This window comes from Xyrauchen texanus, chromosome 44 (assembly GCF_025860055.1).
Source record: "Xyrauchen texanus isolate HMW12.3.18 chromosome 44, RBS_HiC_50CHRs, whole genome shotgun sequence".
In the NCBI taxonomy this organism is placed as follows: domain Eukaryota; kingdom Metazoa; phylum Chordata; class Actinopteri; order Cypriniformes; family Catostomidae; genus Xyrauchen; species Xyrauchen texanus.
Genome location: NC_068319.1, coordinates 17,091,351 through 17,109,102, shown reverse-complemented (window position 1 = coordinate 17,109,102; position 17,752 = coordinate 17,091,351). Strand labels below are relative to the sequence as shown.

The 17,752-nt window shown below is 39.0% G+C and overlaps 1 protein-coding gene across 1 annotated transcript in view; it reads left to right on the top strand.

Moving 5' to 3' along the window:
* The first annotated feature begins 1,736 nt into the window (after positions 1 to 1,736).
* LOC127636290 (microtubule-associated tumor suppressor candidate 2-like) overlaps positions 1,737 to 17,752 on the top strand; it is a 38,971-nt gene continuing 22,955 nt past the window's right edge. Inside the window, exons 1-2 of the mRNA XM_052116740.1 lie at positions 1,737 to 1,829; positions 10,352 to 10,558. Coding sequence (XP_051972700.1) covers positions 1,784 to 1,829; positions 10,352 to 10,558 — 253 coding nt within the window. The 5' untranslated portion in view covers positions 1,737 to 1,783. The remainder of the gene's footprint in view (positions 1,830 to 10,351; positions 10,559 to 17,752) is intronic.

Sequence of the window (17,752 nt, the reverse complement as noted above, 5' to 3'; positions counted from 1 at the left end):
AATAATATGCTTATATTAAAAATAATATAATTTCACTGGGTTTTTGTGGACAGAAGAGTGGAAACAGAAATATCTTCCTTCAGTGTACTGCCAAAATAAAAGCCTTCATAGATATGCCACAGAAAGAAAATATTCCATAAATATGGTACTGTTTTATAATAATAATAATAATAATTCTCGCATTATTTACTCACCCTTATGCAATCCTGGATGTGTATGACTTTCTTTCTTCAGTAGGACAAAAATGATTTTTAGAAGAATATATCAGCACTTTTGGTCCATACAGTGCAAGAGAATGGGAGTCAACATTGTGAAGCTCTAAAAATTATGTACAGTAATTCAGCATAAATGTAATCCATATGACTCCAGTCAATGTCCTCAGAAGCAATCATATGATTGGTGTGGGTGAGAAACAGATAAACATTTAAGTCAATTTTTACTATAAATTCTCCTCCCTGTTCAGTCAATGTCCATTTTAACTTTCACATTCATTTTTGGTAATTCACAGTCTTCATGCATACACCCCCTACTGGGCAGGGAGATGAATTTCTAGCAAGAATTGACTTATATATTGTTCTTTTTCTCTCCCAAATCTATCATACAACTTCTGAAGATATGGATTTAACCACTAGGGTCATATGAATTACTTGTATGCCCCCTTTATGTGTGGAGCATCAATATTTTAATAATCATATCAGTTCAAATTGATATCGCAATATTTGTCAAAATAATCAAAATGAGATTTTTTTGTCTAAATCGTTCAGCCCTAAAGTCTTAAATAGAACAATAAAGTTTTTTCACTACATGGAAACATTCATTGTTTTTCAGCTGTTGGAAGCTGCCCTTCCTCACACAGTATGCATTATTCAAGGACCCGATAGCACCCCCTCCTCCCTAACCCCCGTGCCAGTCTATTGTGGAATTCCGCATAGGGCACCAATTTGACCAGCTGTTTAAAAATCAAATTTATATATTTTTTTTTCCTTGCTTTTTTTCAAGAATACATCATTCGGGGACTCGTTGAACACTTCTTCGGTTGCATTTTCAGTCTAAACATACTACTTAGTGTACACTACAAAATAGCGTATAATTGGGCATAAGTACTCAATTTGGGATGCAGATTTAGACACTAAGGAAGATGATATTGTTTATCCAAAAACTTTTTATGTTTTTGGTCATTTACAACATGATTTTCATAAATCTGATTACATGAAAACTCTAGTGTGTATCATATTTTAAAGGGATCATTCACCCAAAAATGTTAATTTTGACTTACAAAGAAAGTGATGAGTGATTGTCTAAATGTCTAAAATCTCCTTTAATGTTTCTTGGAAGAAAGTACGTCATAAAGATTTGTAACAACATGAGGGTAAGTAAATGATGACAGAATTAAAATTTTTGGGTGAACTATCCCTTTAAATAAGATTAGTCTCTGAATGTTGATGGATTGGTGTCGATATTTTTTAAGCTTTTAAAATATATATAAAAAAAATGTCTTAGTGAAAGATCATTTACTTTTTAATGCAGCTGAAAGTTGTGGTAATGTTTTTGATTGATACAGACGGGCAGATCTCCAGTCGCCTTTGGGTCTCCAGGGTCTGGAACTGATGACCCTTCAGGACCCCCTGTGGGAGCACAGGACACAGGGAGTCTTTTTCGCTCACCAAGGGGCCTTAGACCCCAGCTTGGCATTGGTGCTGTCAACAGGTCTCCTTCTGCAGCTGCCAAGAATAGGATGGTCCTAACAGGTCACCCAAAGTCACCATTGGCCCTCAGCCAACCAATGCAGGCTGTAAACTCAATCACTCAAACCCCTCAGGAACTCCAAGGTAAGATCACAAAAATCACATAAAAATGCTCTTATTTTTGTACTGTTTTCCAATAAAATATATCTATACATTTCAATTGAATGAATTTAATGATTACATGCCACACTGGTGTAAGCTCATATGGAGTTCATTGCAATGCAGTTTTGAACCAAAGAAAAATATATATATTAAAAGAATCTTCATCCTAAGAGACCTGAGTATTTAGAGATGAATAGATTTAAATTGAGGGAAGCAAGAGAACGAAATACATAATGTTTTCTCATCCATGTCAGCTATGCATTTGTAATTGTTACAGATAAACACTTCCCAGCCTCTAGTCAGTGTAAAATACACTTTTTCTCCTGGCATTCCGTTGAATATACATAAAATTCACATTCATCTTGTGCCGTGAGGGAGATCTGTCTGAGCTTAAAATTCCCCACCGTTCCTCAAGTGCACTTCATTTCCAACAACTTTGCCTGTCAAGGTGAAGATATGAATTATTTCATCTTATATCCACTACCAGCATTGCTGTCATGCTCCGTGTTCTTTCCAGAGGGCAACTGTCTATTTCCGAACACTGTTATCTCATTTCAAACCCATGGCACTCTTGATTAATGCATATGGATGCTGATTTCTTGCTGTTTGTCCCTGTTTAAAACGCTTTGAAGTGCAAAGCAATTAGTACATAAGTCATGCCAATATCTGCGCATAACTATGTGTGGTGGTGGGGGGGTGTGGTTGAGCTGGCTTGTGATTGGAGAGCGAGATCAGGAGATGAGAACGGTAAGGATAATCACCTGGCATTGATTGTCTTTAACAGATGTTTGTCATTGCAGTGAGACTGGAGACGGGTTTTAAGAGCTAGACGGATGCCAGTGTGGGGAGATCTACCCTGTCTGGAAACTAATTGTTTGAGGTGTTGTTAAAATAAATTACCTGTTTGAGTTTAAATTTCGCCGTCTCCCGCTTCCTCACTGCACCCTATTCTAAGAACTTTGTTACACTATGCCTGGGCATATCTACTATCTGAAGATCAAAGATGATATGTGGAGATTTTGCTTGCTGGTGAAAGGAAGGTGATGCTTGGTAGGTTTGTGGTAGGGAGTGTTACTTTGGTAAAATGACCCCTTCAGTGGTGTAAATTAGTTAAACCTGAAAGTTTTGCCCTGTTGGTATTACACAAATCTGGTATGACAACACTTTCTATATGCAAAAAGTTTTGATTGCTTGGGCGTAGATTTGATTACCCCACACCGCACCTCCATTTGCATACAATGGCATTTGACAATAACTCACTTTAAAGCTTAAAAAGGACCCAAAAGTGATGAGAATAGTCCTGGAATCATTTTTAAATAACTTAACATTGTACGGTCGTGAGTGATATGATAGGAGCTCGTTCACAGTGGCTGGAATGTTCACTCAATAACTTGTGTATTTTAGGTTGAATAAATTATGACAGAATTTTCATTTCTGGGTGAATTATTTCTTTAAGTTCGGAAATCATATAGACAGTTTGTTTCATGTTTTGGTGGTGCTGTTTTTGATATTGCATGAATAATTCATGAATAACAAGCTTCATTTAAAAATAGATGATTTGTTGCAGTTTTGGACTTGTGTTAGCACATATGCTCCGACATGTTGTGGGGTTCACATGTGCAACGCGTGTTTGAATCTAGCATATGTTTTTTTTTACCAATTCTGTTCCACCCTCTCTTTTCTCCATTGCTTTCAGACTTCTTTGTACCACTAACATTGATCAAAGACCAAAAATAAAAAGGTTACGTTAAGAGTGGGTTTCTGGGAATGGAATTGTTCCTGGCCAATATTCAATATAGACAGCACTGATATAGTTTCACTGATCTTTCATAGTGGATGAATATAATAATCCAAGTTCAAATTAATATATTAATCTGAAATTAGTTTAGTCATGTTTTTATTCACACTCAAACAATGATAAAACAATTTTGTCTCTAGCCTTTGGTTCGGGGGAATTGAGTTAAGAGGGGCAGTTTGGATTATTGCTCTGCCTATGGAAATATACTTATAGCACAGAATCTCTGATAGCTAATTAGGCTTTGTAAATCATTAGATTGCATTCACTAAAATCAGAGTTTAACGTCCACAGAGAGTGGGAGAATACCTTGCTTTTGTATTCAACCCTGTGTAAAAATAGAATTCAATGTATTTTTAGCTTCTTTAATTTTTAATCAACAAGAGTAACAATTTAATAGTATTTCCTTCTTCATTTACGCAGATAAGTATTTATCATTGCACCAGCGAGGCCTTGGTAAAACAGCTCTAGTAATGTATTCATGCATTTTAACATTATAAATTATTGAGCTTCAGTCCATAATTAAAAATTTGCATACAAACACACACAGAGAAATACATTCCTCTTTTCCTCATTTACTTGTTCCCAACCCACTTTGGGAAAATCACTCCCATCTGACTTTAAAGTAATTGTTCACCTAAAATTAACATTCTGCTGTCATTGACTCACTCTCATTGACTTTCATTGATTGAAAAAAGATACATCAAAGTGAATGGTGACTTAGACTAAACATTCTGCATAGAATCATCGTTTGTGTTCCACCAAAGAAATCCCCTTTAAGATTTAAAAAAATAAAATAAAATCGTATTTTTTATTTTATTTATTTTTTATGTAAATGGATAAATCCAGTTCTGGGCCAGAACTGAATGTTTATTAGGCATCTCATTGCTTATCAGTTGAAATAGGAGGAACACGGAATAAGAAAAGGGATAGATCAAAAATTCAGAGATGGAGAGCAATAACACATTTATCTTTAATTATCATGACCCTGACGCGGAGGAGAAGCTGCTTGCAATTTCATTAAAGACCTTGATGGCCTGGGGTGAGGGAGGAGGGAATCTGGGTTGAGCAATGGAGCTGGTGAATGTTTGATTAGTGATGAATGGATGAGGGGGTGCTTTGTTGTCCACATTTACTTGTGTATGTTTTGGTTCAATTGAAATGAATGCATCTCTTTGGCATTCTGCTGACAGTGCAGTCTAATAAACGTCTGAAAATGCGAGCGAGAAAATGAGAATGTGTAGCCTGTCATTTAGTATGCGCTATGCTTTGCTCCAATGACAGTGTAAATGGAAGAGGGAGCAGAGGTGCTTTATCTCCAAGAGCAGTAGGGGATCCTTCTCTCCACCTGCCCCAAATTATGGCCTCAAGCTGGGAGAGTCTGTCAGTTCAAAGCAAGCCTAATAGTGGGTCCCTGAATTCACGCTGTGACTGTGGTAGCTCTTTGCATGTGCATATTTATGTGTATTTTAAGCAACTCTCACATCTTTTGCTTAGCTGCATGGCTCTTGTCCTCTTCCTGTGCTTCCCAAAATGTTGAGGTGCATCTTAATATTTGAATGGCCATTATTGTGCAAGAGCCTGTATTGAGGTCCCTATGTATCAGCATCTGCATATGTTCAACTGGGCCACAGTCCTGCACCATTTAGTTCCAACACTTTCTCAAACATACTCTTTTTTAATATATATATTAACATTTTATTGATTCAAAAACAAGATTGAAGAAACAGAGCATAAACACACAGAAACAAATTTTATAAAATTATATGTCCTGCCCCCTGAACCTGAAATCAATGTCAAATCTTAGATTGTGTAAGGCACACACCTAGAAACCTAGCCCACACTCTCTCCAATACCAAGTTTAAATCTTTCTCCCATAATCTCTTGAGAAAAGTTGAAGCTCTGTCCCCGAGACTCTGAATTAGCAGGAAGTAATACACTGATGCCTCATGACCTTTTCCAAAAGCAGTAATCACCACTCCCAAAGTATCTGCCGCTTTAGGGGGTTGTATGCTACTCCCAAAAATAGATAGGCGCAGCTGTAAATACCTAAAGAATTGAGGCCTAGGAGTCCCAAAATGTTGAACCATATATTCAAAGGCCCTGAACACTCTCATATAAGTCACTGAGCGTATTAACCTCTATGGATTTCAGCCTTTAGCATATTTGGAATTCAGGACTTTGCAAAAGGGATACATTAAAGCGCCAACTATATGATTTATTTTTCTCCATATATGGCAACACCTCTAAACACTCCAAGGCATGATCTTAGACTAAAATCTTTCCAATTGAGAAATCAACAACATATGAAATGAGGGACTTAGATATATAAAAGAAATCTATTTGAGAGTAAATCTTATTGACTGATAAAAAAAAGTATATAGACCCTACCAGATGGGTTAAAAAGTCTCCAAATATCAGTAAGACCACAGGTCGTGATGCTGCTCACCCACCCCTAATCAGGCTAATCAAGCCCACAAGAGGGATAAAGGTGAACAGTTCGAGAGAGAGAGAGTTACGGGCATCTGCCCTGTATGTGTTTGTGTTTGTGTCTTTTTGTTAAAGTTAACCATTAAATTATAATTTATATCGTTAAGCCGGTTCTCACCTCCTCCTTTCCATTGCAATTTGTTACACTTGTGCTGAAACCTGGGAAGGATTAGGGATGCGCCGTAGTAGAGTCCTCACCACCCCAACGGAGCAGCCACGGCCATCCACCGGGGGACGGAGGAGCCCAGCCGCCTGAGAGTGGAGGAACGGCCACCAACCACGAGGGGAGGAGGGGCTCCTAGCCAACTGCCTGGAGTGGTCAGGGCTGCTGCCAGGTGTGGAGTAGACCCCTACCGGCCACTAAAACGCGGCAGAGTCGAGAGAACTGCCGACCACGAGCAAGGTGGTGATGGCCGACTGCCTGGAGCGGGATAACCGCTGTCAGGGGCTGAGGAGACCCCTATCATCCACTGAAAATGCGGCAGAGTGTTCTATCCCCCAGGGGCTGGAGGACTGCTTCTGATCCACCCAGGGAGGCACGGCTGTTGTCCACTAGAGAGTGGAGGAGTGGCCGAGGACCAGGCTACAGCATATTGGAGAACCATTGAGAATGTTTTTTTCTCTCTCATTCCTCTCTCTGTCCCACTGTCGCTCCTTGTTGGCCTTTCCCTCTCGTTTTTTTGTTGTTGCTGTTATTTTCCCTCCCCGTGTCACCCTCCCAGGTCCGAAGAGGTGAGGATGACCTGCCTGCAGGCGGGGCTGGAAAAGAGCGTGGGGGGGGGTCAGAAGGAAAGGAGGGAGGAGTGTGGCATGTAGGAGGGTGGGGCCGGATTGTGATGCTGCATACCCAGCCCCAAATCAGGCTAATCAAACCCTCGAGAGGGATAAGGCGACCGGAGGCGGCAGTTAGAGAGAGAGAGTTATGGGCAGCTACATTTTATGTGTTTGTATTTGTCTTTTTGTTAAGTTAAGCATTAAATATTATTTATATCATTAAGCTGGTTCTTGCCTCCACCTTTCCCTTTTAATTTGTGACAAGGGTGTTTCAAATATCACCAGTTTATCATAAAAACTATAAAACTAGCAAAGTACGCATTCACACGTCCGATCATCACATGGCATCATTTGACCCCTTCTCATACACATTCTTAAATATAAAGGTTCTAACTTGGCATATATGGTTCATGGATTTTTAATATCCATGGAACCTTTAACTCCCATTGTACAAATATGTTTCTTTGTCATGGAAAGGTATTATTTAGACTATAAACATTTTCTTAAAAAATGGTTCCTTAATGGTTCTTTTACTCAGACGTTCTTTGGGGAACCTAAAATGGTTCTTCAATGGCATTGAAAACCTTTCTTGGAAATGTAATTTGAATAATTAATCAATCATGCTGTGAGGCAGCAAAACAGCCTTAAGTTTTGCACCCAGCCTAAGAGTAATTAGGTGGGGATACACTATACAATAGACCTGATACCCATTTTAATCCTCACTAATAGCATGTAAACATCTATTGTCACATCTACTGTTGTAAAAAGCAGCAGAGAGTGGTTAGCAAAATCCATTACCACACTCAATTTAGCCCCTTATTTATCACTAATATTGTGATAATATATGGTGAACTGCTGTTGAAGGAGCAGATGGACCACAGCTCAGCTCAATTTGAGTCTCTTTAGCTCTAGATGCCTCTTGTATTTTTATGCTGCTGCCTGGAGACTGTCAGCACCAGGCGCTGTCCGTTCAGCACCAAACATTTTCACTGAGCCAATCAAAACAGATGCACTCATTCTATACTCTATGAGCTTTTGACTGACATCACCTTTTGGCCACCACAGAAAGTGGAGAAACTCTGTAAATATGACTGACTTGATGGAACATGCCTTTATGTCAGCCATGAGGCCAAATGGTTCCTTACGGAAACGGAGCAAGACACCTATAAATCTGTGTGATGAGGAGGAGGGTGTGGCCGGGCTGTGAGGGTACATGGCTGGTGCTGAGTAGCTCAATCAGAAGGAAAGAGATAAGAGGAGGATCCGGGGATGCCAGAGAGAGACACACACACACACAAACAGATGTGTGTGTGTGTGTGTGTGTGTGTGTGTGTGTGTGTGTGTGTGTGTGTGTGTGTGTGTGTGTGTGTGTGTGTGTCTGTTGTTAAGTTCCAGTTCAGTGTTTTATGTCATAAATATAGTCTTGTTGATTGTTGATCCGGTTGCCACCTCCTCCTTTCCCGAACCCTGTTACACTAGTGCTGAAACCCGGGACTGCAGGAAGACATGCCGTCAGAGAGCCCTCGTCTTTGTCTTTGTCTTTCCTAAGCTCTGCCTGGGGCACAACTTCAGCATGTCCCTTTTCTATGACATTGTCTGGGAAGGTAGTATACTCATGTTTAAACATTGTGCCCCTTTCAAACTTCCTAACCAGACAAGACATGCGCTGAAGAGCTATTTGCCAATTGTCTGGCATTTTAACATTGACATTCCTAATTGGTAGCGGTTGTTGGTAATGTCCATCCTTGATTTCAGCATTTTCCATCATGCTCATGAACTTTTTGACAGTTTTCACAGCATATGGGCCATTTCCTTGGCTGTTGATAGCTCTCCATGGTTCAAGTAGTTTGGGAGCATTCATTCCTATGGTAGCAAAGCTACTTCTCTTGAAATTTTTTGGACTTTTGTTGGTTTACTGTACTGTTCAATGCAACTTCATGCATTCAATAGTACCACACACTTCAGATTGGCATGGGTCATGATTGACAATACATTAGTGCCTACCATGGTGTTACAACAGCCTCGCAAGAACAATGAAAATGAGTGTAGTGTGCTGCCATCATTGTACTTGATGGGGCTCCAGTTTAAAATCCTTTAAAATCCACACTTTTCACGATTAGTTTGTTTATCTTTATCTGCAAGCACTCCACACTGAGCATCTTCATAGCATCAGTTTTGAAGTGACCTAGTCAGAGCCCAAACCTTAACTCAATAGAGATGCTGTGGAATGACGTCAAGAGAGCTGTTCACATCAGACATCTTAAGAATATGGCTGAACTGAAGCAGTTCTGTAATGAAGAATGGTCCAAAATTCCTTCTGAATGTTGTGCAGGTCTAATCCGCAGCTACCGGAAAAGTTTGGTTGAGGTTATTGAGGCCAAAGGAGGATCGGCCAGTTATTAGGGAGTGGTGGTGTAGTAGGCTAAAGCACATAACTGTTAATAAGAAGGTCGCTGGTTCGATCCTCACAGCCACCACCATTGTGTCCTTGAGCAAGGCACTTAACTCCAGGTTTCTCCGTGGGATTGTCCCTGTAATAAGTGCACTGTAAGTCGCTTTGGATAAAAGCGTCTGCCAAATGCATAAATGTAAATGGAAATGTTATTAAATCCTAGGGTTTACTTACTTTTTCCACAGCACTGTGAATGTTTAATAGGATGTGTTCAATAAAGACATGAAATATTATAGTTGTTTATGTGTTGTTAGCTTAAGCACATTATGTTTGTATATACTTGTGACTTTGATGAAGATGAGATCACATTTTATAACCAATTAATGCAGAAAACCAGCTAATTCCAAAGGGTTTTACTTATACTTGCCACTGTGGATGGATGGATGGATGGATGGATGGATAGATAGATAGATATTATGTTTAAGGCAGTGCATCCTGAGTGGACGATGAGGGGAGAAGTGTGGCTCTTCTCCATGTGAATATTACAGTGATATACAGTATGTGTTGATGAACAGCATGTGATGCTCTTTATGATCCTTCCAGGAGACTTTTAAAGCAATCTTTACCTCTCACAGGAGAGAAGCTGTAAAACAGTCTGTCTTTAGGTCTTTCTCTATCCTAATGTGAATATCTTTTAGGCCAGACTGCTTGCTTGAAACAGTTCATTTCTGGGCAAGACGCTTTCTTTGTTCCTCATATTTCCTAAATTAACTTCCTGCATCTTTTTCTCAAATGTAACAGTCATGATCCTGCACCCTGCAGAAAATGTATCTGTGCCTCATTTTGTCACAGCAGTGTAACAAGAATTTGCTATGCATAGTTGACCCCCATTGTGACACCAAATCTAAGCTGAAAAAAGCATTTTAAAAAGCATAATTTAGTTTAATTTTATTGATAATCTTTTTTTTTTCAAACAGTGATCGCTCGTCTGAGAAAGCTTTCAGTATTTTCACAGTTAGTTTTAGTACTAATTATGCTCTTCGTCACTTTCAGATCAGAAAAAGCCAGTAGCTGCTGGGTTAGCTGCTAAATCACTCTTGCCGAAACCAGCTCAGTCTGGTCTACGCCCTCCTGGTTACTCGCGACTTCCACCAGCTCGTCTAGCTGCCTTTGGGTTTGTCAGAAGCTCCAGTGTCTCCTCCGTGTCCAGTAACCACTCCACTGACAGCACACGGAGTGACCCATGCCGACCTGCCAACCGTAAGTTACTGAAATGCAAGCACACATACAGTATATTCAGTCACAGGTGCACATATATAGACTATTCATATACTCTAAATATGACTCATTCAAACTGATTTTTAGAGCCGAAGCTACTGTATCATTTTTAAAGATTTGCTTTCTGTTACTGAAATTTTAAATGCTGTCTAAAATACTTGTAGCTGAGTACATTATTATCTTGTTTATGGGATTTTCAAGATCCCTGTGGTATAGTTTACATAAAAGCAAAATGCTCAGCTTTTTAATTATAGTGCTATTTGTATCATTTTATTAACTCCGCCTACATGCAGTATGCAGATCCACCTTCATTACCATATTCTAACTTCTCGCTATTATAGTTGCTAATATGGCACCATGAGATATCTAGCACATTATTCAACAACAACAACAGAACAAAATTCAGATGGTGCGACAGGCCAAAGGAATAGGTCACCAAAAAGAAAATTCTGTCATTATTTACTCACCCTTATGTTGTTCTAACCTTTCTTTCTTTGAACATAAAAATAAAACTTTGAAGGTTATTTTGATACTTTGTCATTTGATGTCAAGCGCCATTGTTTCTTGCGTGTCACATAACCAACATTTTTATTGATGTCCAATTATGCAGAAACACAATTTTTTAAGTCCATTTGTATTTTATAGTCCATTTCAAATCATTGGAGGAAAAGAAGATTATCAGTGAATAATGACTTAAATTTCAGTCTTCCTTACACAAAGCTATCTTATGGCTTCAGAAAACTTGGAATGTAGTGCAGGAGTCATATGGACTACATTAATGTTACTAATATGAAGATTTCTTTGCCATTTTGGAGCTTGATAACTTCAGTCTCCCATCACTTTTATTATACGGTAAAAAGTGGCCAAGATATTTTACAGAAATTCACATTTTTGTGTTCTATGTAAGATAGTCATACAGATTTGGAACGACATGAGGGTGAGTTAATGATGATAGAATTTAATCTTTGGGTGAACTACTACTTTTTTCTCTCAAAATCCTATACAAGAACTTTTAATTAGTTGGCCTTTAATTTTACATCACTAAAGAGACTTTTTGTTTGATCTAAGTGGTCTTTCATAACGAGTAGCGTGAGTCAACACGAATAAACCTCAATACGACCAGACTGCTCAGTTATGCTGAAGTAGACTCCAGACTCCTCTTAGAGGGGCCGTCTTTGAGAATTGGCAACTGCATGTGCTGCATGTGTTTTTTTAATGCGACCTACATAAGTGATGTTGGCCAGTTTTCTCCCGGTAACAGTTGACGTGGCTGCAGATTTAGGCATCTGAAGTTCAATGCGTCACTGGATGAGTTATGTCATCAGTTCTTTCATCGCAAGGATCGCTTGGGAAGAGGAATCCCTCAGCATTCACAGTCTTGTGTATATGGATCAAACAGACAAACAACAGAAAGTGTGAGAAAAACAGGGGTGGGGGGGTGGTGAGACATGTTCTCTGCGTGCATTGGTGTGTACAGTGGCCCCAATATATATATGCTGTGTTTGTGTATGTGTGCATGTATGACATCTACATATAGGCTGTGTATTTTCACAATCCTTCCACACTATTTAATATGTAAGTCAGAGGTGCACATGAGTGATTCTCTCACTCTGAAATGCTGTTAATTGTGCTAGCGGGCTTGTTGCTGTTCTGATGATGTTTCAACTGTATATTGTCTGTTTGTATGCCTGGGCCCTGGAGGAAAAAGCAGTCAAGCACTAGATAAAATGACAGGGCATTAACTCTCACTAATATGGCTATAACACCATATGACCATTGTTTTCAGATATTAATGATCTTTAAGTGTGTAAATAGCAGTTCAAAGTGTTAAGGTCCATGAAGAGACCATACTCAAGTGTGCATCCTTAAATTATGACCACCTGTCCCCTTAAGTAAACAAGGGCATTATGTGGTGTACTTTATGTCTGGTGAAATGACAGACTGTTGGTTTAGGCTTGGTATTGTATCAGAGTGAAATATTGACCCAAGCTTCCTGTAGATATCAGACCCCTCCCTCTGGGACCGGCTGTCACCAACAGTTGATCGATTTCTCAGGTCTGACTGATTGAGGCTGGTCCACTTGTAATTGGCTAAATCCGTTTGAACTCGAGAGTGTGAATGATGACGACAAATGCAACTGGACTTATTAAGCTGTAATTAGTGTTGGAGCTGCTTCAGATAGGTTAGACACCAAGTCAATATTTGCCTCTCATTTTTGTCCTTGTGTGAAATGATGCAGGACAGCAATTTGTGTTTGAGATGAGATCTGTCAAATGGCCTTTGTTAGTCTCACATCATCTAGAATAGTTCACCCAAAAAGGAAAATTCTCTCATCATTTACTCATATTCGAGACATTACTAACCCTTAACTTTCTTTCATCTGTGGAACACAATATGTTAGGCAGAACATTGAAGCAGTTATTTTCCAAAAAGAAATTGAATGGGGACTGATGCCGTTGAGCTACAAAATAAATAAAACAATCACCATGAAAGTGCCTTTAAAGTAGTTAATATGACCTATGCACTATATTCCAAGCTTTTAAAACCATACTATATCTTTGTGTGAGGAATTAAAATAGCCATTTACTGAAAACATTCCCCTCCATAGCAACACTCAAATGCTGCTAAAAGATTATAAGGACATAACAACTTGCTCAAAGCTATCGGATGGCTTCAGAAGACTTATAGGTATATAGCGGTTGAATAATTATAGAATTTTCGTTTTTAGGTGAACTGTTAGAGACCAAAGTAGAGACCAAATGACTGAATTTTAAGGTCATTTTATTTTCATAGTATGAAAGAACAAGCTAGAGACCTCATTAGCAGATACAAGTTATACTTTCTCAATAAACATTTGGATTCACCCTGCTTCCTTGACTTAACAAATACCAGAACATTTCTACTGTCTCTGCAGTCAAAATCAGCAGGAAACAACAATTATTTGATAAATACACACATTAATCTCTCTTTCTCTTTGTCTCTGTCTTTCATTTCCCCCTTTTCTCTCAAGGGGAGTGAATAGTTAATAGCAGGCTTTTATTAGCTGCCGCATTTGTTTGAAGCTGTTGGCCTCTAACTGTGAGGTTCTGAGAAGGCCCAGCATCATTTGACCTTAAAGGCCCAGACAGAGGTTCTTTAAATAAGCTCTGTATCAAATCCTAGTGGGCTGCAACACTGCCTACTATCTACATAGGCATCTGCCTTCTAAGGTGCTTTCAGTTGTTGTTTTTTTAAGGTAAACATTCGCAAGATGGACATCTTTGCTTTATTTGCTTTAGATGCCTTGTTAAGTTAACTTTTAAATCATGTGTTGAGACATTTGTGTTCTCTTATATTTTGCATCTGAACGGTGACTAAGACAGCATACTTATCCTCACGGACCGGTTTGGAATGCTGTACTTAGGCAGCAAATTGTCCGCCATATTGGATTTGATGTTTTACTGAGCTCGACCACAATGCACAAAGCAGACATGTTTAGGCAGGTTTAAAGTTTTATTATGCTGAAATTGCTTTCTTTGTGAATTATACATGTTAAGCAGTCTTAGAATTTGGCCAAAACTAGGCATTTTAGGAGCATAATAAAGATTCTTACCATTTGGAACAGCTTTTGTTTCAGTAGTGTGCCTACGATTACTTAAAATGCTACTTCTGTAGATCACATAGGCTCACTCTCACTCTCAGAATATGACATATATGGATTATAGAAAAAGATGCAATATTTGAGCATCAGTAGGACATATTACACAGCTCATCCCATTCAGGCTGGGACAATCATCACATATTCTCTTTACATCCCTTTTTTTTTTTTTTTTTTTTTTGTCTGTCTGGATGTAATTCATCTTCGGAGATAGCTTACTGTCAGTTCCTTGGTGTGAGATCCCAGCTTGCATGCAGAATTGATGGATGTGATGTCATGGGATTACGACAGAAACTCTTTTAATTCGTTCTTTTTTGTCTTCATCTCACTCTCTAGCGCTCTTTCTGGTCTAGTTTATTGTCTATAGGGGGTGACTTCAGTGACAGCCATCCCTTGACCATGACTCATCTCTGGTCTCTGGAATCGTTCAGATCTTCTTATCAAGTAAAATCATGAAGTTGCAAGGCTGTTTGAAGTTGCTCTACTTAAGAAATGCCAGTAAAAATGCATTTCATCTTACAGTGTGCAGTAACATGCAGGGTTTATCCATTTTTTGAATAGAAAGAATTTTTGTATGTGAAGGGCTTTATTGAGGCACACTAACAAGCATTAACATTTCAGTTGTGACCTTTACTGCCACAGCAAAGTAAAGCACGAGTGGAGGCAATGTCACGTGCATACAGTATACGTGCCTGCAACAAGACTCCAAAGAGGCAATAACCTTCAGTGAAGATGGTGCTGCTTTTAAGTGATTTTCAGGTGTATGAGATCTAGGCATCTTTTACATACTATTATCAATTTACTAGGATTTAGGATTCTCTATTTCTAATCTCACATACTATTTGTGATGTAGTATGTGAATGCTACACAGTATGCACATTTGGACACAATTCTAGAACATACATGATGTAGAGCGTTTCCATTTTTGAATGGGCCAAACATGTGGAGTGCCTTTATAAAGGCACACTAACCAAGCATGAACATTTCAACCTTGACCTTTCCAGCCACAGCATAGTAAAGCACACATGGAGGCAATGTCATACACACAACACAGACATATTCATGCCTGCATCAAGACACAAAGGAGACAATGACCTTCAGTCAAGGTGATGCTGCTTTAATTGAACTTCGGCTGTAAGAGCTTGTCCTTTTTATGTGTGTTTTGTGTGCCAATGTACCTTTGTGTCTAAAGGCTCAAATGGGCCATTCGGTAAAGATACTGCTATTGACATTTTCTATCGGTTCCTATGGAAAATGCCCAAATTGTCTTTGGGGAGCAAACCAGGCCAATGGATTGTGCGTTTCGATTTTCTAGGAGGTTATTTTAAAATTATGGAATGTGTTTGAAACAGATTTTGACTTTTCTGAGTAAAATGTGAATGATGTTTACCCTTTCACAAGGGTATTTGGGATGGTTGCCAGTGGTTGCCCCTGCAAAGGGCTTTTGCATTGGTTGCCAGGGCTTACATTTGTGGTTGTTAGTGTGTTAGGTGGTCACTAGATGATTACTTACTGACATAAGTCAAAAGAGCCCATCTTCAAGTGTCTATGATATTTTGGTCTTCAATAGTAGTGTATGGGATTTATCAAATGTTTTATCCTCCAAGGTGAATCCATCCATCCTTAATTATGGTTAGCACTATCTGCTAAAAGGGCAATTTCTGCGATTGAGGTATAAGAAATAATAAAACAGCGACACGCAGCCACTCACACTTAGGGATACTCAAACTTAGGGTATCTCGAAACTGAAGCAATGTTATAAAATACTCAGATGTTGTGAATATTACTTTATTAAACACATCGCGATCAGTAAACACACAAGTAATTTGGATTCATTTATGCATGACAATAGCAAGTAAACAACTTTGCCAAGCAGTTAAGCATCCATCGGGAGACTGATGTACTGCCGCTGCTGTCCTGTACTGCGACTGACTGAACCGCCAAAGCTTTCCCAGCCGGAAATCACACGGCACGACAAAGCAGCCACCAGTCCTACTTTTCTGAGCTTACGAACATGACGTAAACAAGCAAGGATGAATTAAATAAGCCTGTGATTTCAAGTCAAATGCGACCCGACTGCTCAATTAAAAAGCATTCTTGAAGGCTTACCAAAGTGAATCAATGTACGACAAGGACAGGTTTTTTGAACAAAACGTTCTATGTACTCACTCAATAATGAACTTTTGTTAATTGTAACGTTAAAAATCTTGCATAGTGCAGCTTTAACAGCAACTGAAATCACACAAAAATTACCTAAATTGCCCCTTTTATCCTCTACATTTATGTCCAGGAGAGAACTGTGAGCTTGACACGTGTCTTATGGTTGAGTTGGTTTGTTACGGCAGACCAAATCTATCTACACTTTTCTTTTATCCCTGTGAACATGTGTACTTGTGAATTATGAAACGAACAGCTCCCACCTGGACAGGTTTTATGTTGAGCAGAATCTCTGATGAGAACATGTGTGAATATTGTCTGATATTAGCATTGTGTTCTGCACTCTGAGATTTGTACCATTTATACCCGAAAGCTGTTGAGGAAAAAAAAGATAGAAAGCGTGATACCAAATGACTCTATTTTTTATAATACACATGCGTAAATATTTTTCTAGTGAAATATCTAGTGTACAACCAAATGTACCAGTTTTCTACTACACTAACTAGTATACTAGTTTTGTAGTACACGCCGCCACATGCACTTTACTTTGTGTACTTGGTTTGTAGAGCACTATTTGAAGTTCACACTGCAGAACATACTAGTTCTGTAGGCACTACCTAATGGATATGTTTTGTAGTGCACATTTCCAAGTGCACACTAAATCATATTGGCTTCATTACAAAAAGTATTTCTGGAGATGAGAAAGTACTTTTGAGTGCAACCTAATTTTATAGAATCACATTAATAAAAGCAACATTTTTGCCAAATTGTTTTTATTATTTTTAAATGATCTTTTCCATGTTAATTAGAGTTTTTGTCCTAACCAGTCACTGGAATGGTTTCTATATCTGCGACGTCCCACAAATGGTCATCCCGGTCAATAAAATCCTTCTCATAACAGTATATTAAAGCTGGCATCTCACTAGCCAGTTCAGAACAACTTGATTTTGGCTCTCTCTGACTTTCTCTCCACTTCCTTGTCACATGGAGATCTGTGAAACAACAACAGTAGTACCACTTGAACAAAAGCAATGGTCCATCCATCCATCCATCGTCAACCGCTTATCCTGTGTACAGGGTCGTGGGGGGCTGGAGCCTATCCCAGCTAACATTGGGCGAAAGGCGGGGGACACCCTGGACAGGTCGCCAGTCCATCGCAGGGCCAAAAGCAATGGTAACAGACTGAATTTCATTAAGTGCATACTTCTATAGTGCACACTTTTTTTAGTTTTGTAGTAAACTACCTACTGCTTACATCACAGTGTTCTTCTTTTGTAACACACACAACCTATTGTACTTGTGTTTTAGTGCACACTACCTTTTATACTAACTTTGTACTATACTACCTAGTGTACTAGTGCTGTAGTGCACACTAACTTCTT